Raw genomic sequence first — 26,981 nt, forward strand, 5'->3', positions numbered from 1 at the left:
GGCAGCCTCCGCGGACCCCTCCCCGCAGCGCCCCCTCCCCACAGCGCCCCCTCCCCACAGCGCCCCCTCCCCTGCCGCGTGCCCGCGCGCGCGCGCCGGCCGCGTGTGAGAACAGAGCGGACACACCTAACCTGCGCGCGCCCCGCACCCTGCCCCACCCCCACTCGGGCCGAAACTCAGACCCGGATTCGCTCCCCCGGCCGAAATTCCCCACCCCCACCATCCCCCGGCGTCGGCGCCTCCGCAAGCCTTCGGCAATTTCCGTCGGGACACCCAGCGCTCGGCAAGGCCCGAAGCCCGGCCGCCTCCTTCTCCGCGGGACCCGGCTTTATGTCTGCGGCGCCGGGGCGCATGCGCAGACGCCATCTTCCCTCCTTCTCCTTTGCTTGCCCCCTCCCCCCCGCCACCGCCACCGCCTCCTCTTGCCGGCGGTCGCCCCTCCTCCTCCTGCGCTCGGGCGCTGGTCCCTCCTCTCCCGATGCCGCGAGAGACCGGGGGATACGGTGGAGCTGGAGAAGAGCACTAGTAACAACCATCACAGCCCCCTCCCCGCCCGCCGCCCTCCCTCGGCACCCACCCACTCACCCGCCCCGTTTGCCGACACCGACCAACCCCACCTCTCGTTCCTTTGAACGGCGTCGGCTGCAGTCGCTTGCACCAGCCCGTCTGGCCACCAACGCCGCCGAGAAGGAGCCGCCGCTGCCTGCGGCCCCCTCCCGCCCCGGCCGCGGGAGCACAGGGTGAGGACGAGCCGGCTGCGGAGGAAGAGGACAGGAGCGGCTCGCACCCTTCTGTGCTAGCGCACATCCCGCCGCCCTCCGGGGAGGCTCGGGCGCCGGCCCCTTCCTCCCCGAGGACGTGTGCCGAGCCGAGGCGCCTGCCCTGAGGGAGGAAAATGCTCGGGCTCCATGGCTGCCAGTGATGGAGCGGTCCCTGGGCTCCCGCTGCCACTGCCGCCGCCGCGCCCCGGCCGTGCTCCGCGAGGACCCGGCGTCTCTGCGCGCCCGCCTGCGCCTCGTTGCTGGGCTCACCGTACCGGGCGCCCCGCCGCCGCCGCCCCGCTCCGAGCCTCGCCGCCCCGGCCTCAGCCGCGGCCAGCGTTTGCTCACGGAACAGCCGCCGCGAGCCCAGGGGGTTTGAAAGGGTCCGAGGGGCGTGGGGGGAGGGCCAAGCGGGGACAGCGGGGCCGGGAGGGGAGGTTTGAGCGACACTGAGCTCGGGGCTCGCCGGCGGCGGCGGCGCTGGGGGTGGCGAGGGGAAGGCGACACTCGCTCCGCGCTGCCTTCGTGCAGAGCGACCGGGAGGGCTTTGCAGCGGCCGCCGCCGCCGCGGCGGGAGGAGGGGTTGAGGTGGTTTCTGAGTTGTCCGGAGAAGGTGGGCATTTCTCGGTTTTCCCACCCCCTCCCCTTGTCTCTCCCTTGCCTTGTCTCCCCCTCCCTCCTGCCCCGCACCCCACGTGAAGCGGAATATAAAGGGGGGTGTGAGACTAGAGGGGAAAGTGAATGGCGAAGGACTGAAGGGGTCCCCCCTTCGGGTCCCTGGCCGCCCTGTTCACCCTCGTTCATCCTCCCTTCCCGAAGCTCGCCCTCGAAGGCAGGAGCGGCCGGCGCCTTCTGCTGAGGAGGAAGGAGGAGGAGGAGAAGGAGGAACCGCGCCGGGCGGAGCGTCAGGTCCCGTTTTCCTCCCCGGCGTCTTGAATACAAAGATTACGGTGCAGAAGGAAATTGCACTCGCCTCCTCCGCCCCCCGGTACCCGACACAATGCATCAGCCGCCTGAGTCCACCGCCGCCGCGGCCGCTGCAGACATTAGTGCTAGGAAGATGGCGCACCCGGCAATGTTCCCTAGAAGGGGCAGCGGTAGTGGCAGCGCCTCTGCTCTCAATGCAGCAGGTACCGGCGTTGGTAGTAGTGCCACATCTTCCGAGGATTTTCCGCCTCCGTCGCTGCTCCAGCCGCCACCTCCTGCAGCATCTTCTACGTCGGGACCACAGCCTCCGCCTCCACAAAGCCTGAACCTTCTTTCGCAGGCTCAGCTGCAGGCACAGCCTCTTGCGCCAGGCGGAACTCAGATGAAAAAGAAAAGTGGCTTCCAGATAACGAGCGTTACCCCGGCTCAGATCTCCGCCAGCATCAGCTCTAACAACAGTATAGCAGAGGACACTGAGAGCTATGATGATCTGGACGAATCTCACACGGAAGATCTGTCTTCTTCCGAGATCCTTGATGTGTCACTTTCCAGGGCTACTGACTTGGGGGAGCCTGAACGCAGCTCCTCAGAAGAGACTCTGAATAACTTCCAGGAAGCTGAGACACCTGGGGCAGTTTCTCCCAACCAGCCCCACCTTCCGCAGCCTCATTTGCCTCACCTTCCCCAACAGAATGTTGTGATCAATGGGAATGCTCATCCACACCACCTCCATCATCACCATCACATTCATCACGGGCACCACCTACACCATGGGCACCACCATCCATCCCATGCTGGTGTGGCCAGTACATCCATTCCCGGAGGGCCACCCTCGAGTCCAGTATCCAGAAAACTCTCTGCCACGGGAAGCTCTGACAGTGTTATGCCAGCTGCACCAACTTCTGCTGTCTCATCGGGTGGCTCACCTGCATCTGTAATGACTAATATCCGTGCTCCAAGTACTACCGGCAGTATAGGTATAAGTTCTGTTACTGGCACGAATACAATGAATACTGTTAACATTACTGCTGTGGGTAGTTTTAATCCTAGTGTGACAAGCAGCATGCTTAGTAATGCTAGTGTAAATGCAAGCAATATTCCTAGTGCTGCTAGTGTGAGCGTGGGGCCTGGAGTTAGCAGCGGTGTTAATGTGAATATCTTGAGTGGCATGGGCAATGGTACTATTTCTTCCTCCGCTGTTGTCAGCAGTGCCCCTAATGCAGCTGCAGGGATGACTGTGGGATCTGTTTCAAGTCAGCAGCAACAGCCAACAGTTAACACGTCCAGATTCAGAGTTGTGAAGTTAGATTCTAGTTCCGAACCCTTTAAAAAAGGTAGATGGACTTGCACCGAGTTCTATGAGAAAGACAATGCTGCACCTGCTGCAGAAGGTGTGGCGATGAATAAAGTGGTGGAAACAGTAAAGCAAAACCCAGCAGAAGTGACTTCTGAGAGGGAGAGCACTAGTGGGAGCTCAGTGAGCAGTAGTGTCAGCACACTGAGTCACTACACAGAGAGTGTGGGAAGTGGAGAGATGGGAGCCCCGACTGTGGTGGTGCAGCCGCAGCCGCCGCCGACTCTTCAAGGTATGGCTCTTCAGCAGATGGATTTCAGCAGCTCTGGTCCTCCGAGTATCGCTCAGTCGCAGATCACGCAAGTACAATTACAGCCTCAAGAACTGAGCTATCCTCAAAAGCAAGGTCTTCAGCCAGTACCTCTGCAAGCCACGCTCAGTGCTGCCACTGGTATCCAGCCACCACCTGTTAGCGTGGTTGGTGTAACTTCAGCTTTAGGTCAGCAGCCTTCCATTTCCAGTTTGGCTCAACCCCAACTGCCATATCCTCAGACGGCTCCTCCAGTGCAGGCTCCCCCTCCAGGGGCCCCACCCCAACAGTTACAGTATGGACAGCAGCAACCGGCTGTTTCTGCGCAGATGGTCCCAAGCCATGGCAAAGCAGTGACTCAGAATCCCGCTTCAGAGTACGTACAGCAGCCACCGATTCTCCAAACAGCGATGTCCTCGGGACAGCCCGGCGCTGCAGGAGTGGGAGCAGGAACAGCAGCGATGCCTACGGCCCAGCCACAGAGTATCCAGCTGCCAGTGCAGCCCGCAGCAATCCAAGCACAACCTGCAGGGGCATCTGGCCAGCCTGTTGGCCAGGCTCAGGCGGCCGTATCTGTTGTACCTCCTGGCAGTCAGATTGCAAATATTGGTCAACAAGCGAGCATACCTACTGCAGTGCAGGGACCCTCTACCCAAGTCACACCTTCAGTTATTCCGCAAGGTGCTCCTCCATCTTCACAGATAGTCCCACCTGCTCCAGCTGCGATTATTCATCAGGGAGTTCAAACTAGTGCTTCAAGCCTTCCTCAACAGTTGGTCCTTGCACCCCAAAGTACCTTGTTAACTGTGCCTCCCCAGCCTCAAGGAGTAGAATCAGTAGCTCAAGTTTCGCAGCCGTTGCCTGCAGTTAGCCCTTTGCCCTCTGCTAGTAGTATTTCTGTTACAAATCAGGTTAGTTCAACCGGTCCTTCTGGAATGCCTTCTGCCCCAACAAACTTGGTTCCACCACAGAATATAGCACAAACCCCTGCCACTCAAAATGGCAATTTGGTTCAAAGTGTTAGCCAACCTCCCTTGATAGCAACTAATATAAATCTGCCTTTGGCACAACAGATCCCACTAAGTTCTACTCAGTTCTCCGCACAATCATTAGCTCAGGCAATTGGAAGCCAAATTGAAGATGCCAGGCGCCCAGCGGAACCCTCCTTAGTTGGCTTACCTCAGACTATCAGTGGTGACAGTGGGGGAATGTCAGCAGTCTCAGATGGGAGTAGCAGCAGCCTAGCAGCCTCTGCTTCTCTTTTCCCGTTGAAGGTGCTACCGCTGACGACACCCCTGGTGGATGGCGAGGATGAGAGGTAAGGTCCTGCCGTGTTTCTGCAGACATTCAACAGATTCAAAGTTAATCTGTTTAGTAGCTGTATATCTGCACAACATTTGTCAAAAGCATTACCTATTTTTTCATTTTTGTATGTGAGAATGCGTTTTCGTGGTAAGTTTTCTAGAGCAATAGTGGTGGAATGGTTTCAGAGTGGATAGCAAGTGGTGGGTGCAAGTAATATGTAACAGACTAGTTATTGAGCAGAAAGTATAGGTCTGGGGGCACCAAGTGTTTTTGTTACTTATGAAATGCTTTTTAAAGGGATTTATTATGAACGGAAAATTTTGCTAACCCATATAATAGTAAATCTAGTCATTTGAATTTCTAAAATCCTTACGATCATCTCTTGAAGGGGGGGGTTGTGGTTCCCACGGTGGTTTCTCCTTTACTAGATTGGACAATCCTTTTCACTTCTACTGTGTTTGATCTTAGTCTGTGAAAGATAATGTTACCTGCTTTTCCTAGTCAGACATTATAGGAAAAAGATGACCTAGTTTGGGTTATATAGGTTGCCCTTATACTGTAATTGACCAACTTTTGTGTACTTATTTAATGGTCATTTTAACTGACCAGAACAGGAATGGGAATCCTAAAAAGTATTTTGTGGGGGAGGAGGGTATACACTGTCAAAATTATCAGGTTTATCTTTGAAAGTAGTATCCTGTACGTTTTTCCTTTTGTATGGTAGATCAAGGTGGTAGCCATTTTAAAAAGTAAGGAAAGTCTTAGAGGGTTGAATTTACAGAGGCTTGAAAATAAGACTTTGTTCTCCAGATAATGTATTCCACCTGTTCCCTTCTTAGCCAAAAAAAAAAATACCTAAAGCCAAAAATACAGTAATCCAGTGTTTTTGTAATTGAACTGGAAATAATGCTCCAAACACGCCATTGAATCAAATTGTGTCTTTTAAGCTAACTGCCTAGAAAAGTTGTGAAATCTCTAATGAGTCTACATTGCTTTAAAGTTGATTTTTAAAGGAATGTTCTTTTCACAGATTTGCTGGTCTGTGACTAACCTTGATCAAAAGAGTATCATAGAAGTTAATGACAAAGGCTGTTCATTTTAACCATCGAACTTTGAATAAACTCTAAAGACATTTAATTATTTTAGTGTTAGTTGTAGATTTTTGTGATTGAACTTTCATCAGACCCAATTGGAAATTTATATTCTAAATGTGTACTTGTGGTTTTCACTTGGGAGAAATTGAGAGTATTTCAAAAGAATTGCAGTCTTAGAAAAATATTGCAGTGAGGTTTTCATGATATATATATTTTTTAGTTCCTTAAAAGATGTAAGGTAAAGGCATTGTTAATTGAAATAATTTAAAATCTTGTCTTTCAAGATTTTTGTTTCTTTAAAATTTTTCCAGGAGTCATGTAATTAAAACTTTGTTATCTAACCAAATGTGTTCTGTATCATGTATACGAAACTGAACTTAAGAGTTAGACCTCTTCTAAGAGGTAGTTTCCTTAGTAGTCCTGTTATAATTAATGATAAACTTTGTTTCATATGCTAATTGCTAATAGTCACTATAATTTTGAAGAATTATTTGTCCCAATTATTAATGTTTTCTAAATCTAAGGGGCATGATTGAGTGAAACTCCTGAAAATCAGGTATATTATGTAGATGCTAAATTCAGAGAAATAAAAGATAGATGAAATACACAAATGAAAACCACACATTTTGAATTGAAACCTGCCATGGTTTTTGTTAATTACCATTTGTGGTCTCCTGGCATGACTTTCTCCTTTTTTATTCCCCTGGTGGTAGGGCGTGATAGAGCTTTCCACAACTTGTTTTTCCAGACAATTAAAGTCAGATGTTGCTACTTAGAACTAGGTTTTTAATTGTAGGGATAGAGGCCAGTTTAAGATATTTAGTACAAAATTAATTTTTCTATATAGTAAGTGAGATGAAGATTAATTAGGGGCAAGCTGTGTAGAAAGGTTTGGAAATAAAGGGACAAAAAGAGATACTGAAGTATGATTAAGTATTGGTGTAAAGTAACCTGAGTTGACTCTGCCTGTTTTGAATTTACTACATATTTGAAACTTTGTTAGTTAACATCAAAGTTAAGTCATCAAAGCCAGAAAATTTTTGTTTCGTAGGTGTTCTTTAAATGTTGAAAAATCAAAATTTGTCACCCCTAAAGTATCTATAAAGACCAATAAGGATAAACATGTATATATTATTTTCTTTATGGTGTTTTACTGCAAATTATTCTTTTATCCCTAAAGAAAAAGAAATGTTTTAAATTTGCCTTTGGAAGGGAATTTGAGACTGTCTACTAGAGAAAAAAGTGATAATGATTAAAAAAATTCTTCTTACCTTTTCTTCCCATGACAGCTTCCGTGTCACATGCATCTTCTGGGGTTTGGTCACCAATTTCTCTCTCATGGGAGGAAGGGGGGGTACATTATAATTTCAATATTATGACTTGGAAAACCTTGTTAACAATGAAGCATTTTGGTGGTAAGGCAAATGAAAGATTATTCTGTAGTCTGTTTCTAAAATAATACTCTTAACACTTTAAAATTTAAAATGTTCATTAGGCATGTGAAAAATGCTTTCAGTTGATCATTGGGCAAGACTATAAAAATTAGAAACATGGGTCAGGCGTTAAGATTATCTTGTTTTTTAAAATTCATTCTCATTAAAAAGGTCTTACTGTCTCATTATAGCTTTTAACATGAACTTACCTTTATAACACAGGGAAGATACCGGTATTTCACACTGATCTATATACTTCTATTCATTCTTCAAGACTTATCTCAGATGTTCCTTCTGAAACATTTTTTGGTGTTCCTCTATTTAATGTGCTGCACACATAGTTACTATGTTTACCTGTCTTCCTCATAAGACTCTGAGCTCCTCAAGGGCAAGAACTAAATAATTTTTTTTTTTAAGATTTTATTTATTTATTTGACAGAGACACAGTGAGAGAGGGAGCACAAGCAAGGAAGGTGGGAGAGGGAGATGCAGGCTTCCCCGTTGAGTCAGGAGCCCCATGTGGGGCTTGATCCCAGGATTCAGGGATCATGACCTGAGCAGAAGGCAGACGCTTAACGACTGAGCCACCCAGGCACCGCAAGAACTAAATAATATTTGAGTGAATTAATGAGCAGACCTTTCTCTGCTTTTTCCATCATTATTTAAAATTTATATTGTCTCATCATAAGCACAACTGTTAGAGATGCAGGATCATATAATTTGTGTAATAAATTGAAAAGAAAAGAAGAAAAACTTGCTTTTTTGCACCTCTTTAACCTCATCGTTGAGGTGAATTGATACCTGTTTTCTAAATACAATACCTGTTATGTAGTAGGCTCTCAAATTTTTATTAAAGAGGAATGAAAGTCTTCTTATCTATGAAATAGGAGTAGTACTCATTTTGCCTACTTCTGAGGATAGTACCATTAGATAAAATATTTTAACTATGAAATTCTAAATTATAGGCTTTAATTTTTACTTAAGTTGTACCTGCAGAGTTTAAAGGGTCAAGTAATTTACATGGTTATTGAAACAAACAGAAGCTTCCTACCTCCCCCTTTCCATTTTTCCTTACCCAAAAGCAGTCACTTTAACCTCTTTTAGATGATTGTCCTGTTTACCTCCTAGTTTGTAAACAACATGCTTATATTGCTACTGGATATGCAACATGGCTAGATGGTTAGGAGCATGGGCTCTGGGTTTATACTGTTTAGGTTTGAATCTTCCTCTGTCAACTGTTAGTTTTATGTAATATTGGGCTACTTAACTTCTCTATGCCTCCTCATTTGGCTCATTTAAAAATGGGGATAGTAGTACCTACCTCATAGGGTTGTTACAGAAAATGAATTTGGAAAGCCTCTAGAACTGTGTCTAACTCACATGCTTTGTATAGTCTGTGTTAAATAAAATACTCTGTGTTTGTTTCGGTTTTATTAACTTCCTGGATGGAAAATGAAGATTTAACTTCGTTATCACCTACTCAGCTGATCTCCTTTACTTCCTGGTACCCTTCTTAATAGCTATAATTCCATCACTTTTGATAATTCAGTATTCTTGTAAAATACCACTTTTCCTGTCCTATACAATGTGCTGTACTTGTCTGCCTCCCTCCACTCCATCCCAGCTATCTAATGCATATAATGTACTAGAATATATATTTCTATATACTACTTAACCTATAGAAATGTTAGCCCCCCCCAAAGTTTTCATCTGTTTCCTCCAAATTGCCTTTCTGCCAATTTTGTATGCCTTTCTTCCTATTTTTGCTTTGCCTTTTGTGATAGAGCCTTTCCTCAGATGTCTGGTAATTCTTGGTCATCTGCACATCTGCACATTAGGAGAGGAAAGAGCTTATCTAGTCTCAGTGTGACTTGTTGACTGTTAGCTTTATCATAGGGTGATCTGGCTGAAGTTCAATGTCTCTGCTCCACCCCTGGGTTAGTTTTTGCTGTAATTATCACTAATTCAACTTTTTGTCAAATGTCTCTTGAAATGTTCAGGTATTATTACCAATTTTATCTTCCTGAGGCAGTCTCTCCTATCCCTCTGGCCTCCATTCTGGACTGTCTTCTAGACTTTGTACACAACCATTATTGTGGGATTCCTTTCACTTTCTCCTGTGGTTGGATTTCCATTTTGCAGTGATCAATGTCATATTCATTCTTGGCTTACTTGATGTTTTAAAATTATTTTAGGGGGCACCTGCCTGGCTCAGTCTGTAGAGCATACAACTCTTGATCTCAGGGTTGTGAGTTTGAGCTGCATGTTGGGTTTAGAGATTACTTAAAAATAAGATCTTAAAAAAAAAAATGGTTTCCATTTACCCTGAAATTCATTTGATTATTTGGTTAGGTTAAGAATACTACCTGTAAAATTGTATTATTTTATAATTTTGCTCCATTGCTTTCTAGCTTCCATATTGCTTTTGAGAAGTCTGAAGTCACTCTGATTTCCAAATATTGTATGTGACCTGTGTGTGTGTTTCCTTTTTTCCTGCCTTATTGACCCTTTTCTCTATTCCTCTCTCTCTCTTTAATTCTTTGAAAGCTTTTAAGATTGTGTCTGTTTCCAGTGTTTGGAAATTTTATAGTCATGGATCCTTGTGTAGGTCTCTTTTCATCCATGTTGTTGAGTACTAGGTGTGCTCTTTTAGTATGGAAACATCTTTTAATTCTGGGACTTTTTCTTGAACGAGGTCTTGATTATTTCTTTCTATTTTCTGTTTCTTAAACTCTTCTTATTGGGATAATGGACCTTCTTGATTTCTTTTCTAATTTTCTTGTATTTTCCATCTCATTTTCTTTTTGTTCTACTTCTATTGAGTTTTCATATATATTTAGTTTTCCACAGCTTTTGTTTTTTGACTTTGCTCCTTTGAAATAGTATCTTGCTCTAATAACAATAATATTTTCTTTTAGCTGTCTGAATATATAAACGTTATTATTATTATTTTTTAAAGATTTCTTCTCCTTGTGTGATCAGTGTCTTCCAGGTTTGTTTTCTTAGTTTGTATTTGCTTTGGTCTTTATCTTTCATGTTCTGTAGCCTTACCTTAGATGGTTGGTGGTTGTGTTGTGAATAGGGAAGTAAAATGATAATTAGAAATCCTCAGTGATACTTGTTAGCCTTTACTGTATAGTAACCAGGCTTAGACGTTTGGTTGGAGGACTTTTTTGATGTTAGTGTCTTCACGTATTTCTTTGAGCTGGTTAGATTCCCTGTAGAAGGCTCTTTCTTGCTTGGAGGTGAAGGTTGTGGGGGATAGGAGCGAAGTTGGGTAAAAGGTCTTGGGAGAGTCTTAGCATCCCCATATATATTTCTTTGCTCAGTCACCCTGCTTTAGTATGTTTTCCTGCCTGCGGCTGTACCTGATTTTCTCAATCTTGAGATATGGTGTTTTGGTATTCTCCAGACAATATATTTTCAGGTTTTTGTTAGGATTGGGGAAGGACAGTAAGGATCAGTGGAGCTGGTTACTTCTTAAAAAGACTTTTAAACAATATTCCTTATTTTAGCTCCCTCTCTCCCCCATATCCCACTTCAGATGTATGTGGTACTGCCAATTGCTGAGTCTTTTGGGGATTTTACAGTTTAAATTGGGTTTGTTCTTGGCTTTCTCCACTGTTTGCTAAAGATTTGATTTTCTAGTGTTTGCTAAGTCATTTGTCACTCAACCATCTGCTTTCCAGCTTCCAAACTTTTGTTGCTATTGTCTTTTCACCCATTCTCTCAATTTTTGTGGGTTTATGTTTTTATAGCTTAAAAAATTCATTTTTGGGGTAATTTTAGTGGGTTTTTAGAAAAGGAGTATAAATTATGTGTTTACTATCATTATATACCCATCTTAACTGTACAACATTGCACTATTAAATGTAAAGAATGATGCTAATTTTAATAAAGTCATTGCTCCAAGGTTTGATCTGTAATAAGTACATAAATTTTAAGAGTGGAATTGCTTGGCTTATATTCAGTAGAAATAAGAATAGTATATAACTCTGTACTTCAGTTCATAGAAGTGATTAGAAATGTTAGGATTAGATTCAGTTAATATTTATTATCACATTAAGCCAACTCAACAACCCTGTGAGTTAAGTTTATTCTGTCTTACTGGTGAATAAACTGAAGCGCAGTTTGTTAGAGAGGTGGAGTTGTCTCTGATTACACACATAGCAGCACAACAGCTAATATTAAAAATTATTTTTCCAATTAAAAGTCTTTTGGTATTTCTACTAATGAAGCCAACAAGAAGGAAGTGTAATGCCCATAAACAAGAGTAGCTGAAAACCTGAAAAAAGGCAGGCTTCTTTGATTTGTGTATTTGTGCAAAAGTAGAATTACCGTAGAACATACTGCTGTTTGCCTCTAAGCCCTCGGTGAGGAAAAAAGTGGTTAAAGGCATCACAACTGATGGACCTGGAGTGCAGTAGACATGCAAATGATAAGTGAATTAAGTTTAATATTTTTTTTCTTTTTAAAGTTGTATGAAAATTATTTTTTCAGGAAAACTTTTAATTTTCTAATTTAAATTCAGTCTTTGTAGCATTGGCTTCAGAATTGTGAGGCAACAGTTAGATTTTGGTTCTTGTTTAGGAAGTTGAATTTAAAATTATGAACCATGCAAAGCATGACCTCTTCTGCTGCAATATTAGAAGCATGCTGCAATGTTGGAACTCTGGTGGTTGGTTTTTGCTGCGTCACCGTGTTGAGCGTGTCATGGTAGGAATATGCTTTAATGGCTCATTAAAAGAAATTACATGAATTGCATGTTTACATTATTTTAAAGAACTATTTATAATTTTAGATTCTAGGTTGACTTTGTTTTCTAGCTTCACATATATTCACATGTCCTTCCCCCCATTAATTCTTCCTCACCAGTTTGATGTGGAAATCTTATGTTTCAGCATTATTGAGCCTAGTTGACTTTTATTTTTCCTTCTTCTTGAAACACTCTTTTGCTTTCAGGGCTCTCCTTTTTAGTTTCTTCCCACCTTTCTGGCTCCTTTTTTCAGTGTCTCTCAGATTCATCTATTCTGTCCAACTCCGTGTTGGAGTTTCTCTGGATTTCTGAGTCCTTTTCCCACTTACTGCCTTTTCCCTAAGTGATCATCTGCTCTGTAGCTTTAAATACAGTCTGTATGCTATCAGTTTTCTGAATGCACATCATTAGCCTACACTTCTTTTAGCTTTAGGGTGATACTGTTCTCTGCCTTCATAAAGCATCTCCACTTGCATTCTCATAGTCTCAACAGAGCACAAAGTTTCTCTTCATTACCTGAACTCTCAAATTTCTTTCTATTTTGTTATCTTCTTTTTAATAATTATTATTTCTTACTAGTTCTTCACTTCAGAAACTTAAGGGTCATTCCTGATAACCTCCCCTTTTTCTCACCGTGTACATCCTGACCTTAACCTACAAAATATATTCTGAATTCATCTGCTGCCCTGCCATTGCCCCAACTCTAGTCTAATGTATTTAACTCTTAAAGTACTACAGTAGCTTCCTCACTAGCCTTTTGCATACATTCTCATGTTTCTCCTATATTATATCTTGTAGTCGAATGATATTTTTAAAATAAAAATCCGTTCAGAACTCTCACTTGCCCAACATCCTTTAAAACCTTCCTATCTCTTTGAAAGTAATTACTTTTTGCCTTTGTTTACCTCTGGCATCATGTAGTGCCACTTTCCCCTCTGCTTTCTGTGTTCCATCTGCCTTTTTTCAGTTCCTCAAGTTGCCATTCATTCTTACTTCTTCCTCTAGGGTCAAGCACACGTTCTTCAGCCTAAGCATCTCCTGTGTCACCTGTCCTCTATTCCTCCTCAAAGTTTAACTGACACGTTTTTATAAAAAAATTTTTTTATTTCAATGTATTAGTTTCAGGTGTACAATATAGTGATTCAGCAATTCTATACACTACTTGGGGCTCATCACATGTATACTAACGGTCACTTTTTGATAGGCCTTCTGTGACATAGCAATCTAAACTCTGGTTCTTTGTTAATAATGTTCTTTTATAATGTTTATTACAGTTTGTAGTGTGTGTGTGTTTGTGAGAGAGAGAGAGAGAGAGAGATTATCTGGTGATTTTAAGCTTTATAGACAGGGATGCTTGATTTGCTACTACATATCCAAAGTGTATTTCAGTGCTTAACAAACAGATACTTAGTAAAAATCTGCTTAGTGAATAAATGAAGCCAAGTGGCATAAGATAAGGACCACTTATGTTTTTAAAATCATTGTTATGGTATATTTGGAAGGTAAATAAGTTCTGTTTAGATGACCATGTGATATCACTGTTTCCTCCTTTAATAGAGGTGAATCAGAATTAATTGATTATTTTTTGCTGTGTTTATGAGCCAAAAGAGCAATCTTAGTTGTTGCTTGTAACAAGCATTTTGTTTTGTGTTTTTCTGCTTGTTCTGTATTTACTTTTGTTTATGCCAATAAAAGTTCTCCAACTTGGTTAAGACCAAAAAACCCCCTATTTATTTGAAAATTAGAATATCAGTATTCTTTATCAACTTTTGACTTGTTCATCTCAATATATAACGAAGCTTAAATAGTATCCAACTATCGTCTTGGAAGTCCTTTGGTACAGTTTCAGCTGTTGAAAATATAACCATTTAACTTGTAAAAATGTCGTTTGTATTGAGAGTTTTCCTTATTAAACAGTTTAGTAAATAGTGAGTTAATTACTTGTTTAAAATTCCTAACTGATCTATTTTACTTATGGTTACTTGTTATTGAACAGATAAGTTATGGATTAATTAAAGGCAGATGAAAAAGGTTTGGCAGTGATCAAAATTAGCTAAACTAATTGATTACCCGTGAGTGGGTATTAAATGGGCATAAAAAAGTGTTAAGAGATGAGGTCTTTACTCTTAAGGTTGGGTAATTAAAAACAGAAGGGAAAATGTACAATCTGATGTTGTAGTGCAATGGTCATCCGTTAGGAGAGGGACCTCTCCATATTAAAACCTGGTTGCTTGGCTGAAAACCATATTTGTGTTGATTGGGGAGAAGATTTACTATGGTTGATTTTTATTAAGGATTAACTTTAAATCCTGGTGTGTATGGATCTACCATGGTGTGGATGGTATTGCTCTTCCCCATCCAGGAAGCCGTAGAGTAAAGGGTTACTCTGAGCTGCATGAGGTTAAGACAGATGTGATAGCCGCTTATTTTCCCAGGACTCTAGATTATTTTTATACTATCAGCTCACCACTCAGGTTAGGGAACTTTTGATACCTTGGGTACATGCCTGAGTATTCCTTTTCTGAGTAGGTTGTGATTGGATTGATTATAAAATTGCTCACTGTGATGAGACTTCATTCTCTCCCAGCTTGTCTAGTTATCTGATTTCTTCAGTATTAGGCTTTCTTAGTAGACATTCATTCACATGGTAATAAACAGCATATTGACTAGTTAGGAATGCTTTGAAGGTATAAACATGCAATTTAATATCTAGCAGATTTTTGCTGTGGTATGGCTATGGTACATTTCTACTGGTAATAGTAATGAAATCTTACTCTTGTGTGACTTTGGGGGGTTTGTTTTTAACAAAGTACTTTGAAATAGATTATATCCCTTTGAGTCCTAGCAGTCTTAAAGTTGATAGGATACTTTTGTTCCATATTCACAGAGGAAGAAAACAATCTGGTTCATTTATTCAGTCATTGATTAAATATTGAGTTACTACTGGGTGTTATGTACTGTTTTTAGCTTGTTCATAGACTCTATAACAATTTAACAGTAAGAGTAGTAGTTGTAGGAGAGTTCAAAATTATCGTACTTAGCTGTAGGATTGTTTTAAGCACTTTATGTCTATCAACTCATTTAATTCTCAGAAAATCTTATATGAGTTTTAAGTACCATTATTACCCCCATTTTGCAGGAGATGAAACTGAGGCATAGAATGATTAACTTGGGGAAAAAAACAAGTAACTTATTCAAGGTCACATAGCTAGTAAGTTGGAGCTAGGATTTAGATCTAGGCAGTTTGGGTTCCAGAGTTTGTACTCTTAAGGATCCTTGAGCTCTGTTGGCCTCTGTTAGCATATGGTCTGAACCGAGTTGTTCTGACAGTGGTATTGAGAGTTGTTTTCTCAATCAGCTTTCCTTTATTGGAAGGCACTGGGAACTGCAGATATCTCTTATCTTGTTCTGTCCTCAAATAATCTTATCTTGATCTTGGAAGTTTGAGTGGGAATGGTACTCTTATTCTTGTACTCCAGAGTATAAGCTCCATGAGAACAAGGACCTTATCCGTCTAGTTTACCTCTGTATTCTCACTGCATGCAATAGTGCCTAGCTCATAGTATGTTTTGAAATATTATCGAGTGAGTGCATTCAGACATGTGGCAGAAGAAAAACCCCATAAATATCCGGGATAGGGATATCATTACAGCCAGAAGCTCTGCATTCTGTTAACATTATGTGTATAGCTGTTCTGATATACAGGAGTAAGTTTCAGTTCTTCCCAGATATACTACTGTACCTGTTATCTTAAATTCCTTCTGTCTCCCCTACAGCAGCCTATCAAATGGGTATATTTATTGAGTACCTACTAGGTGTAAATTATTACATAGTAATGGTGTAGGCAAAGATATAATCAAACATGATTTTTGTCCATAAGGAGTATATACAACATACATAGGGTGAAATTACATGACAATAATTAGAGCTAAATAACAGTTTTAAATGACATGAAATAAAAAATGAACAAATCAGAAATTTAGAGCTGGAAATCTTGAGATCTCACTCAACTCTTGTTTTATAGATGAAGCAACAAGTTCAGAAAGGCTAAGTGAATTCTCAAATAGTGCTACAAAATGTTTCTCAGACTAACGGAACTCTGGACTTGAAAATGATAGAGGAAATTACATTCAAAGTTCACAGATGGGATGGAATTGACCTTTGGTAGGTCAGGGATGCAGTGTTTTGAATGGACTTTTTGAAAGTTTTGGGTTGAAGAATGTTTCAGGTAAGAGAGTACTAATAAAAGGGAAAAAATAAGAAATGCATTCAGGGTATCAGTAGGGGAACAGTCAGACTAAATAGAGTTAAGTTTGTCTTAGGCTGTGATAGGAAGTGACTATAGGTTGAATTCAGGAGTGATCTGGTGCTCAACACCTTTTGATTAAGTCACATTCAAGGAAGATTAGTATCAAATGAATCCATAGTTTGGATTGGAATGGGGGTACACCTGGAAGCAGAAAGAACCAGTCAGGAAATTATGTTTTCTCTGTTACTTTTTAATGAATGAAGGAGATAAATTAGAGGGATAGTGATTTTTTGTAGTGATTCAGTATAGAAGTCCTTTGGTTAGGAAATTTCTCAGTTTAGAAAACTACTGTATTCACTTTCCCAGTCTGTCTTCCCTTAAAGCAATATATTTCTCTTCTCATTTTGAAAAATCAACAGACAAAAATAGCCTAATTTTTTGGAAAGGCTATTATCTATAGCTGTAGTTTTAAAAGTGTGAGGGGTAAGTGGTAATAACCTACAGGTAGGATTTTTGCAGTTTGTTTTCATAGGATTCATCTGTGTCTAATCCAAAGCAGATGTGTCCCAAATATATTTAGTAGTGAAAAGAAATCCAAGTGTGAACTAATATATTAGGATTGGTTCTTTACACTAGTGATCATAGAGACCTTTCCCTCCTTTCTTTTCATTCATTCACTTGCCAGTCTCTTCCAGGCAGTGGAAAGAGGAGGAATAATTTCTTCCTACAGCCCCCGCCCCCAGCACTCTCAGGTCTCTACCACAAGGGAAATGGTATATATAGTTATTTAAAATGTTAAAAGCATTAGTGCTGTCATTGACACTAAATGTGAGTAATTTGATTATTGACATTTAAAGTGCCACAAAAGTAAATTATATGTTGGTGCCTTTTTTTCACTTCACTTGCCATTTTAAATTTTGAGAATATATTCATATATGTGTGGATATACATATAAAGAAATATAATTTTTAAAAGGATATTTTGAAATTTTTAGATTTCCTATGTATTTGAAAGGATATAATTTAGTAAGTATTTGCACAGCACGAACTCTGTCCTTAAGGAGAGCCTACTTAAAATCAAGAATAAGTGTGTATCTATACATACAGATATACATATATGTGTGTGTGTGTACGCATACACACACACACACACACACACACACACAAAGATAATAGGTTTAACAGGTTCCAAATACTACTCTCCTGTTTTTGGTCCTTTGTTTCAGTTTTTTTCACCTATTTATAATTTATTTTGTAGTATTTATACCTACCTTTGTAGACTGCTTGAAACATTTTAGGGAATGACTTGGGATGGAAGTGCAATAAATGGGAAAAGGATGACAAAGGTAGGCTATGTGTCATGAGAGATATTAATAAAGCAGTATTGAGAGTCAGAAGGTAAAGATCAGATCACATGCCTTTGAAGAGGTGGCATTTGAGAGAAGTTATTTTAGTAAAGAAAACTTAAACCAAGAAGGTTCAAGGTACAGGGAGTATTTATGGAAAAGAGCATAGGACATAGTCTAAGTTGGTAGGTGATGGTGTCTGTATACAGGAATATGGAAAATAAGGCTAACTTTGAAAAGCATCGAAGACAGGATTGAGGAGTCTTGACTTAATTGGACATGGAATGGAGGGCCCTTTTTAGTTTTTGTGCTGTGTAATGGCCTGGTCTCAGTGTTGGGTTTTAGGGAACTGCTGACTTTATTTCGGATGTCTAGTTGCTTCCTTCCCTAATAGGGTATGAGGAACTCCGTAATTCCTTTCGCTCTCAGTGGTGGAAATGGAGGCATATTGTCTTTGTGGTTACAGTCTGAGATAATGGTTTGAATCAGTGACCTTGGCCTCATTAGGAAAGCTAAGGAGGCAAGGATCCAGTCCACATATGGTAACACTCTACTAATCCAGAGGTTGAACACTGGTAACTTAATCCTTTGGAATACAATCTCTGGAATGTAAAGGCCTCCAAATTGCTTGAAATTGCTATCACAAAATAAAGCCATGTGGCTACCACCCTCTTCCCCCAGGGCTATTTTTGTATAGTATTTTTGGTTATTTTTTTAGACTTTTTAAGTGTTATGTTTGCCATCTTTATCACCTTAAAGCAGATGAGGGAGGGGAAAGAAAAGAAATGGGATTCTAAGGCAGGGGTGAATTAGGCAAGTAGTAGCATATAGCCTGACAGCAAAGTAGGAATTAGAAATTTTAAGATTACCCCAAAGAGACATGATACAGTGAATGATTCACTAGTTGAAAGTGAGATTATTAAATAGATAAACCTGGGGTGCCTGGGTGGCCCAGTGGGTTAGGCCTCTGCCTTCTGCTCAGGTCATGATCTCAGGGTCCTGGGATCAAGCCCTGCATCAGACTCTCTGCTCAGCGGGGATCCTGCTTCCCCCCTCTCTCTCTGCCTGCCGTCTGCCTACTTGTGATATCTCTCTCTCTCTGTCAAATAGATAAATAAAATCTTAAAAAAAAAATGAAATAGATAAACCTAACCTACTTACATGCTAAGGAAGTTTTTGTTTATACTTAATATTAAATTAATTTTATTTTTTTGGTTGTGTTTTATTATATTTTCAACAATGATGAGGATTCTCTTTCTGCTTGGGGGAAAAAACTCATGTTTTAGAAATTACTTTTTAAAGATGATAGTCAATAAAACTTATAGTAGCAAATTCATTTTAGAAAAGTGCTTCTTGTAAGTTATTTTTTACTTGATTTTTGTTTCTCCAAGTGTATTGCTATGGGTGCAAGGTGGTGTGAGGTGGATTGAAAAAATACGGGTTTTGGCTGTAGTGCTGTCCACTACTCAGGTGCTGATAACCCATCAAATGTCTGGCTTTCTCCTTTTCTTCCTCTTTTTAGGCTTTATTAATGCAGTTTACTTCCCTTTCAGACTTAAGCTTGGAGCCATGTATTTTCTTTAGTTCATGCTCCCTGTTACTGTAGAATCTTGGAATAAAGTTTTGTCTGACAGTGAAGCTTCAGCTTCATTGTGTTATTTTCTTCTTTGGGGATCTACCAAACATTATTTACTAGTTCTCTGAAATGACAGCAGGATTTATATGTTTGTACAACTGTTATATTTTGTTATTAGGAATTTTAGTTGCTTTCAGGTTCCAGGGAGGAGGGATGGATCCAAAATGGGGAGATGGGTTAAGTCCAAATTAGATATCTTAAAATGTTTCCTGCTTTCATTCTTGAATCCCATAATAATTAACCATAATACTGAACCCCAATCCTTTTAGGGATAAGTATATTTAATGCTTATTGAAGGAACATAATGTTTGAATTATCGACCTCTTTAGCTTTTTTTTTTTTTTTTTTTTTTTGGTAAATTTATATAAGATGAATGATGAATTTATAGGGGACCCGAGGATTCTATGATGACAGAGAGATTCTAAAATTTCTTTTTCTTTTACTGTATTATTGGCAGATATATTATTTAAGTAAAATATTATCAAGTTAAGTAACTTGGTCACATAATACTAAGTGATGGGGTGAGTATTCCGCTAGGTGATTTGACCCAAAGCTTGTACTCTTAACCATTCTGGAGATGGGCCCACTGATGAGCCATACGAGGTGGCAGCTGACAGCTGTCAAAAGCAGTCTTTGGCCTATGAGGATGGAGGCATTTAGCCCTGTAGATTTCACTGGATTCTCATTATAGAGTTGTACAGTGAGTGATGTTCTTAAGGGTGATCCTTTTGATCTTAGTTGTTATTTTCTGTTAATATTGTTTTCTCCTAATTAACTCTTTTTTTTTTTTTAAGACTTTATTTATTTATTTTACACACACAGAGAGAAATCACAAGTAGGCAGAGAGGCAGGCAGAGAGAGAGAGGGGGAGGCAGGCTCCCTGCTGAGCAGAGAGCCCGATACGGGACTCGATCCCAGGACCCTGAGATCATGACCTGAGCCGAAGGGAGAGGCTTAACCCACTGAGCCACCCAGGCGCCCCTCCTAATTAACTCTCTTAATTTTAAAAACATTTCTATCCCAAATGATTAAATTTTCCAAATTTTTGCTGAAGAATAAACTTTAAATTTGGAGAATTTGCTTAAGTGGAATCCAATTTTTAAGACTAAATGAATGTAGAAATAATTTTATGCCATGAACCTTTCAGTAAGTCAAGTTAGTAGCCTTCTGCTGGTCTCATTTAGTGAGCTTTTACAATAAGCTATTGATACTTAGGATATATATTTTTTAATGCTTAATATGATCAAGTTACATTAAGATACTTCTTAAAGTAGAAAACTCAATCGGTTGAATCATAATAGCACATTTTATGACTCAGTCTTTTAATTTTGAATGGTTATAGCATTTGGTTTGCATTTCATGCTTATTATTGGAAGAAGAAAATGCTAATTTATGTGAATACTTTTATAGTAAGTTGAAGAACAGGATTTACCTTGTCTTTTTGCTTGTTATCTTAGAAGAAGGAATTTATTTTTTGAGACAATTGTCTTAGGTCTTCTATTCTAGTCTATTTTATCTATCTATCTATCTGAGAGAGCGAGCGAGAGAGCACAATCAGGGAGAACAGTAGAGGGAGAGGGAGAAGCAGGCTCCCTGCTGAGCAGAGAGCCCAGTGTGGGGCTCCATCCTAGGACGTTAGGGTCATGACCTGAGCTGAAGGCAGATGCTTAACCATCTGAGCCACCTAAGTGCCCTTGGCCTTAGGTATTCTTTTAATTCAAAGTTTTTACAGTAGAGCTGCTTTGTTTAATTTTTCATTGTGTGTTTCCTGATTTATAAACATTGACTTATATAAAGAAACAATAGGAACTTCTTAAAATCTTGTAGTTAATAGTAAAGATCTTGATATAGTAACTTATCACTGAATAGTAATATAGTATGAATCTTATTCCATTTTTCCATAATTTCACTTTCCACTACTATGAAATAGCCAAAAGCTACTGAAAGCCAGTAATTTTCACATCTTGTACAATTTGATTGTATTTCTAGACATTTTACTTATTCGTATGCTTTTGACAGCCTAAATTTGCCATTCTCCCCATCCATGTGGGCAGTCACAATGGAGAATTTTTTTTTTTTTTTAAAGATTTTAACTATTTATTTGAGAGAGAGAGTGTAAGCGAGAGAGTGCTAGCAGAGGGAGCAGCAGTTGGAGAGGGAGAAGCAGGCTTCCCACTGAGCAGGGAGCCTGATTGGGGTGGGTGGGGGAGAGTTTGGTCCCAGGATCCTGAGATCCAGGATTCCCAAATCTGGACCTGAGCTGAAGGCAGATGCTTAACTGACTGAGCCACCCAGGTGCCCCTGAAGGGAGAATGTTTAAAAGTGAGGTTGTCTTTTGTGAAATAGAAAGCTGAAAGGGACCCACTTTGGGTTTTTTCCTTCTATTTAAAGGTTTAGTTTCTAGTTGTATTTTTAGCTCATGAGGATCTACCAGTATCTTACTAAATTTTCTTATTAAGAAATGGATCCAATATGCAAAAACAAAAACTTTTAACAAGTAGACACACTGGCCTAACAAAACTCAAGTTGTGCTGTATTTGAGCTTATAAATATGTGACCTAAATGCCATGTAATGGTCTGAGTCAAAGACTCAACAAATGAGTAAGGTAGCAGAAAGGTATAGAAGACGATTACTGTGGATAGAAGGGAAAAAGGAGTAACTGGTGATAATTGATAACTTATTAAACAGTTTTGTTGCCTACATCTCTAAATCTAGCAATATAAAATATTTTAGAAAAACTACCTAAGCTAGTTTAAGCAGTTGTTTATTAGCCTTTGAAGCTTTTTATAGTATTTCTAATCTTTCCTGGTATTGTGATGATTTATTTACTTAAGAAATATTTGAATGCTTGTTGTGTATGCTAGCACTGAACAAAGGTACTAAGGATACAAAGAAAAGAAGTCGTGCTTTTGGTCTTCCAAGAGTTTTGTCTAGTACTCTGAAAAAGCATCATAAGATCTTAATATATTTTCTAAATTATCCAAATTAACTTATATCATGCTTAGTTGCTCTGTATATGATGTGCATGACAGCCTTTTGATTCAAATAAGTTGATTAATCTAGGTTATGGATTAAGGAGCATAGTGGACAGTGAGGTAGAGTTTAATGAGCATTAGCTTTGGCATCAGATCTGGTAGCTAATCTTCTTTATACTATCTCTTATTGTGTGACCTTTGTAAATGTCAGTGTAAGCCCAGTTTTCTTACCTGTGAAGTGGGAGTAAGCTACCCTTGCACTGTTGTTGGGAGGATTTAAGGGGATAAAGGATGTCATGCACCTAGCTCAGTTCTTAGTAGTTGTTGTACATAGTATCTGCTTTTATTATTGTGCAAGTAAGAATGATTCCTTTCAGAAGCACTGTAAATTAAAATTAAAAGCTTGCCTACATAGTCAGAGACTTTCTCCATACGATAGCCTTCTAAACCAGTGATTCTGCACCTTTGTGACATTTTTGGTATAGCCTTTCTTGCCTGGGGATCCATAAGAGAATTAATCCCTGTAGGAAAAGAGTAACTCTCTCTCAATCCTCCTAAGAATGGCATGTATCTGGTATCACCATTCTAGATGCATATGAGCAAAAGGAATTTATTACTTATAATGGAGGCATCAGGGATTAATTCTTCTGAGTCCTAGGCTGCTGGGACTGTGTTACAACTATTTGAGAACTGCTTCAAAATTCTTAAATTTACAGAAACAAAAGTTGTTAAGAAAGCACACCTTCCTCTCTTTCTTAATGGGGATAGGGGCTACTTACAAGGAATATAGTGTCTTCTGGCTGTTTGTTAATATTCCAAAGTAGAACGATTACCCTAATCAAGTGATTCTTAAACTTTTTCATTATAAAGATTGTTTTAGATGGACATAGTGCCCTGAAGACCATCTGTTCCATACTCCCTCCTGTATGGGACTGAGTGAACACTATCTCCTTAGAATGAATGGAATTAATCAGTTTGTTTTTAATAAGATAATGAGTCAGTACCTGGTTTTTAGGTATCAAGATCATTGAACTGGATTTTGAAATCTAGTATACAAGTTTCAAAACTAGTGTTTTTGATATACCACTTCTTCAAGCCAAAAAAGAAAAAAAATTTCTAGAGCCCAGGAGTCTTGGGGAATGCTTTTTTTTTTTTTTTTTTAAGATTTTATTTATTTATTTATTTGACGCAGAGAGAGAGAGACAGACAGTGAGAGAGGGAACTCAAGCAGGGGGAGTGGGAGGAGGAGAAGCAGGCTTCCCGCTGAGCAGGGAGCCTGGTGCTGGGCTTGATCCCAGAACCCTGGGATCATGACCTCCCCTGAAGGCAGTGCTTTAACTACTGAGCCACCCAGGCGCCTGGGGAATGCTTTTTGTTATAGACATCTTGGAGGTTAACATTGCATTTTAATGTATTAAAGACTGAGAAATTCTGCAGAAGAGAGACAATTTTATTTAGTCACCACTAACCTTCCCAACTTTTTTGATCATCTAACGTTTATTAATGTCCTGTAGAATGAGTGTTCTTCATAATACGCTTTGGAAAATGTTAATCTCCTTCATTTTATACATGAGCAATGCCTTGGGTCCTGTAGTTAAGTGATGGTGGCAGACTTCAACTGGATCCCATCTCTACAATTATTATTCTACCCCTAACAATTCCTTTTCTGCTATACCACCTTGGTTTTTATAAGTATTCGATTTATATTACAAATAAAAGTAAAATTGTTGTCATATGAATATATATACCAAGTGAGCCATCTGGCAGAAGATTAAGAACATATTTTGAGAACTACAGCCCTGACATATTTGCAGCCTCATTTAATTGGCTTTGTCATTGTAAATGGTTTACAGACCTTAGGGATAGACTTCATATGAGTTAGTGTATTCCTGGGGGAACTCTGTAAATAGGATAGAAAGAACTAGTTAACACTGTAAACATTCAGAGATAGGGAAGCTGATCAGTTTGTTCTTTGCTTTGATTACTGTTAACGTAGAACTTTTTACTAACTTTGTGTTTCTTATGTTTTAGAGTTAAAGCTTGATATTGCTAACAAAGTAAAGGAGCCAACTGAAGGTTATCCTCTCCCATTTATCCATTCCCTTTGTTACACGGATTTGAGAAATGGATTAAGAAAGTACAAATGGGGATGTCAACTTCTGAGGTGAAAATTGAAGTCTTTTGGGGACTGAAAGATTTATCAAAGGGGTGAAAAGAATGGTTATTGGAGATGTTTCTGAAGATATATTGGTAGATTAGGGGAGGAATTTTTGGCTCTTTTGGGAATGTCTTTGTAAAACTGGAAAGTCAGAATTTTTAAAACTAGCTGCATTTGATGGTTTCAGAAATTTGACCGCAGTTTTGAAGGAAGAATGGAAAGAGAAGTATTGTACTCTGGTATTACATCTGAATAAAATTTAAACGAGTGACTTAATTAAAACGTGTGAAGGAATATACAGGAATATCATTTCTTAATGGGGATACATCCATATTTGAAGTTGTCTTACTTGATGAATTGAGAATTTAGTAGTATTGGCACTTTCAAGGGCTTAATCCAAGGTCTGTTGTGGCTTTTACAAAATTGTGCTGCTAGCCTATACAGTGATTAATAAACTTCATGTATCTCTCATATCAAATCGTATTTCTTAGATTACAGCAAACATATTCTTAAATTATTAACAGGTGGTGATATTCTTTTCCCTTCATCCCTTTTTACTATTTTTGGCAATATTTTCCTTTTCAGGACATGGATTGTGACTCTAAAATCTTACTCCAAAAATGTCTGGGAAGTAGAATAAAGTCTAATTTGTTATTGCTAGACTATTATTTTAATCATGCTCATAACAGAAATGATGACTTCTGTTGTAGATTTGATGTTAAATTACATTAAGATAATTAAACTCATTAAACTCTTTGTGAAATTTTTATGCATTTAAAGGACTATCCTATAGATTTGTTAGGCAAGTCAGTGGATAGGTAAACTAGAAATTCAAATTAAAAAAAAAAGCTTTCTGCATCTTGCTTTTTTGTAGACACTTTTAAAAGGTAAGAGAGATTTCTGATTACCATTTCAATTTACTTTTAGATGCAGTCTTCTCAGGTTCAATAGAAACATCTGTTTCTAAATTATTTTGCTGATACAGAGTTTTGCTATACTTTATTTCTAAGTTTTATTGCCTTGTCAAACTTCCGTTGGTTTGTAAGTTGAAAGCAAGTAACTTTCAACAGATCCATGTTTAAATGAAATTGAAGGGAAGAATTTCAGAATTCTACTTAAAACAGTGTTTATTTTAGCAGTTTGTTATATACTAATATTTGAAAGAAAAGTTAATGAAAATAATATGACTTAAAAAGTATAAAATTCGTTAAAACTCTGGGTCCTGGAGACTGGTTTTGAATTTTCTATTCTGCAGCTGCTAGGTGTATGATCTTAGGGTAGTTATTTCATTACTTTTCCCCTTAGTTTCCTTATCAGTAAAACTTTATTTTAATATTGTATATGTCAGAGTTATTGTGAGGATTGAATGAGGTAGCATATATAAAATGCATAATAATATATTACTTGCTATATACTAAGCTCAATAAATGGTAAAAAAAAAAAAAAAAGGTCATAAATATTTTTAACTGATTTTACAAGTGAAGGTAAATTATTTGGCTGGCCCAGGGGAAGAGCTTGTGATTCTTGATTTTGAGGTTATGAGTTTGAGCCCCACATTGGGTGTAGAGATTACTTAATTAAATTAAAAAAATATTGGAGAGCTTCATCATTTGATTTTTAGTGGAAAAAAAGTGCTAGTGGAACATTTATGGCACTAAACTTTGTTTCCTATAGACATTTTTAAAGAAAAAAATGAGCAGAATATTTTATTCCTTCCATGTTTATAATATGGCAATAAAAGCTTATATATGATAATTTAAATTATCAATTTAAATTGGAAGACCGTTTGGTTTTTTAATCCACCTGTTCTATCATATGTTTGCTGTAGTGCAAAGTTAATTTCTACAACTAGTTATTTAACATAAACATAACTTAGTTTTTCTGTTTGTGGGTGAAAGATTTTGATCTCTCACATATTTTCTTCAGAAGAATTCTATTCTAAAATAGAATCCTTTTCTAATTTAGGATTAGAATAATGTACCAAAGAAATTAAAAAACTTAAGACTGTCACCATCTGATTAATTTTCTTTTCTTTCTTAAAGATTATTTATTTATTTATTTGACAAACAGATCACAAGTAGGCAGAGAGGCAGGTAGGAAGGCAGGTAGGAGAGAGGAGGAAGCAGGCTCCCTGCCGTGCAGAGAGCCTGATGCGGGGCTCGATCCCAGGACCCTGGGATCATGACCTGAGCTGAAGGCAGAGGCTTTAACTCACTGAGCCACCCAGGCACCCCTGATTAATTTTCTGATACTAATACAGAACATGACATAATGCTGGCATTTCCATTAGGATTAGATTGGTATAAACTTTTCATAATAAAAAATGTAGATTTATATTTCTTAGTGGACATTCCATACGTGTGTCAAATATGGTACCTTATTCAGAAACTGTTTAGTTTTTAATTTATTTTAAAATAATTTTAGACTTAACCAAATTTGCAAATTAGTTCATAGAATTCTCATATAATTCACCCAGTTTTCCTTAATGGTCGTATTTTACATAACCATAGAACAAATGTAGAAATCAGGAGTTAATACTAACCTATCTGTAAACTTTATTTGATTTTGACCTTTTTTTATTCTATAAATGACCTTTTTTCCAGTCCAGGATCTAATCTAGAATCTCATACTCTTGTCCTTAATTGTCTTGTCTCCTTAGTCTCCTTCAATCTGGGATACTTCTCTCTTTGCCTTTCACGACTTTGACACTTTTGAAGGGTACTAGCTAGTTAGAATG

General features: G+C 39.1%; 1 protein-coding gene across 2 annotated transcripts in view; it reads left to right on the top strand.

Annotated features, from left to right (window-relative positions):
- The first annotated feature begins 1,403 nt into the window (after positions 1 to 1,403).
- LOC111146977 (TSC22 domain family member 1) overlaps positions 1,404 to 26,981 on the top strand; it is a 143,090-nt gene continuing 117,512 nt past the window's right edge. For both annotated transcript variants that reach the window (XR_002640576.1, XM_022502780.1), the window contains exon 1: positions 1,404 to 4,610. Coding sequence is in view for 1 of the 2 variants with exons in the window: in XM_022502780.1 (XP_022358488.1) it covers positions 1,762 to 4,610 (2,849 nt within the window). In the remaining variant the exon portion in view is untranslated. The remainder of the gene's footprint in view (positions 4,611 to 26,981) is intronic.

The sequence above is a fragment of the Enhydra lutris genome, unplaced genomic scaffold, assembly GCF_002288905.1.
Source record: "Enhydra lutris kenyoni isolate GAN:26980312 unplaced genomic scaffold, ASM228890v2 scaffoldscaffold15, whole genome shotgun sequence".
In the NCBI taxonomy this organism is placed as follows: Eukaryota; Metazoa; Chordata; class Mammalia; order Carnivora; family Mustelidae; genus Enhydra; species Enhydra lutris.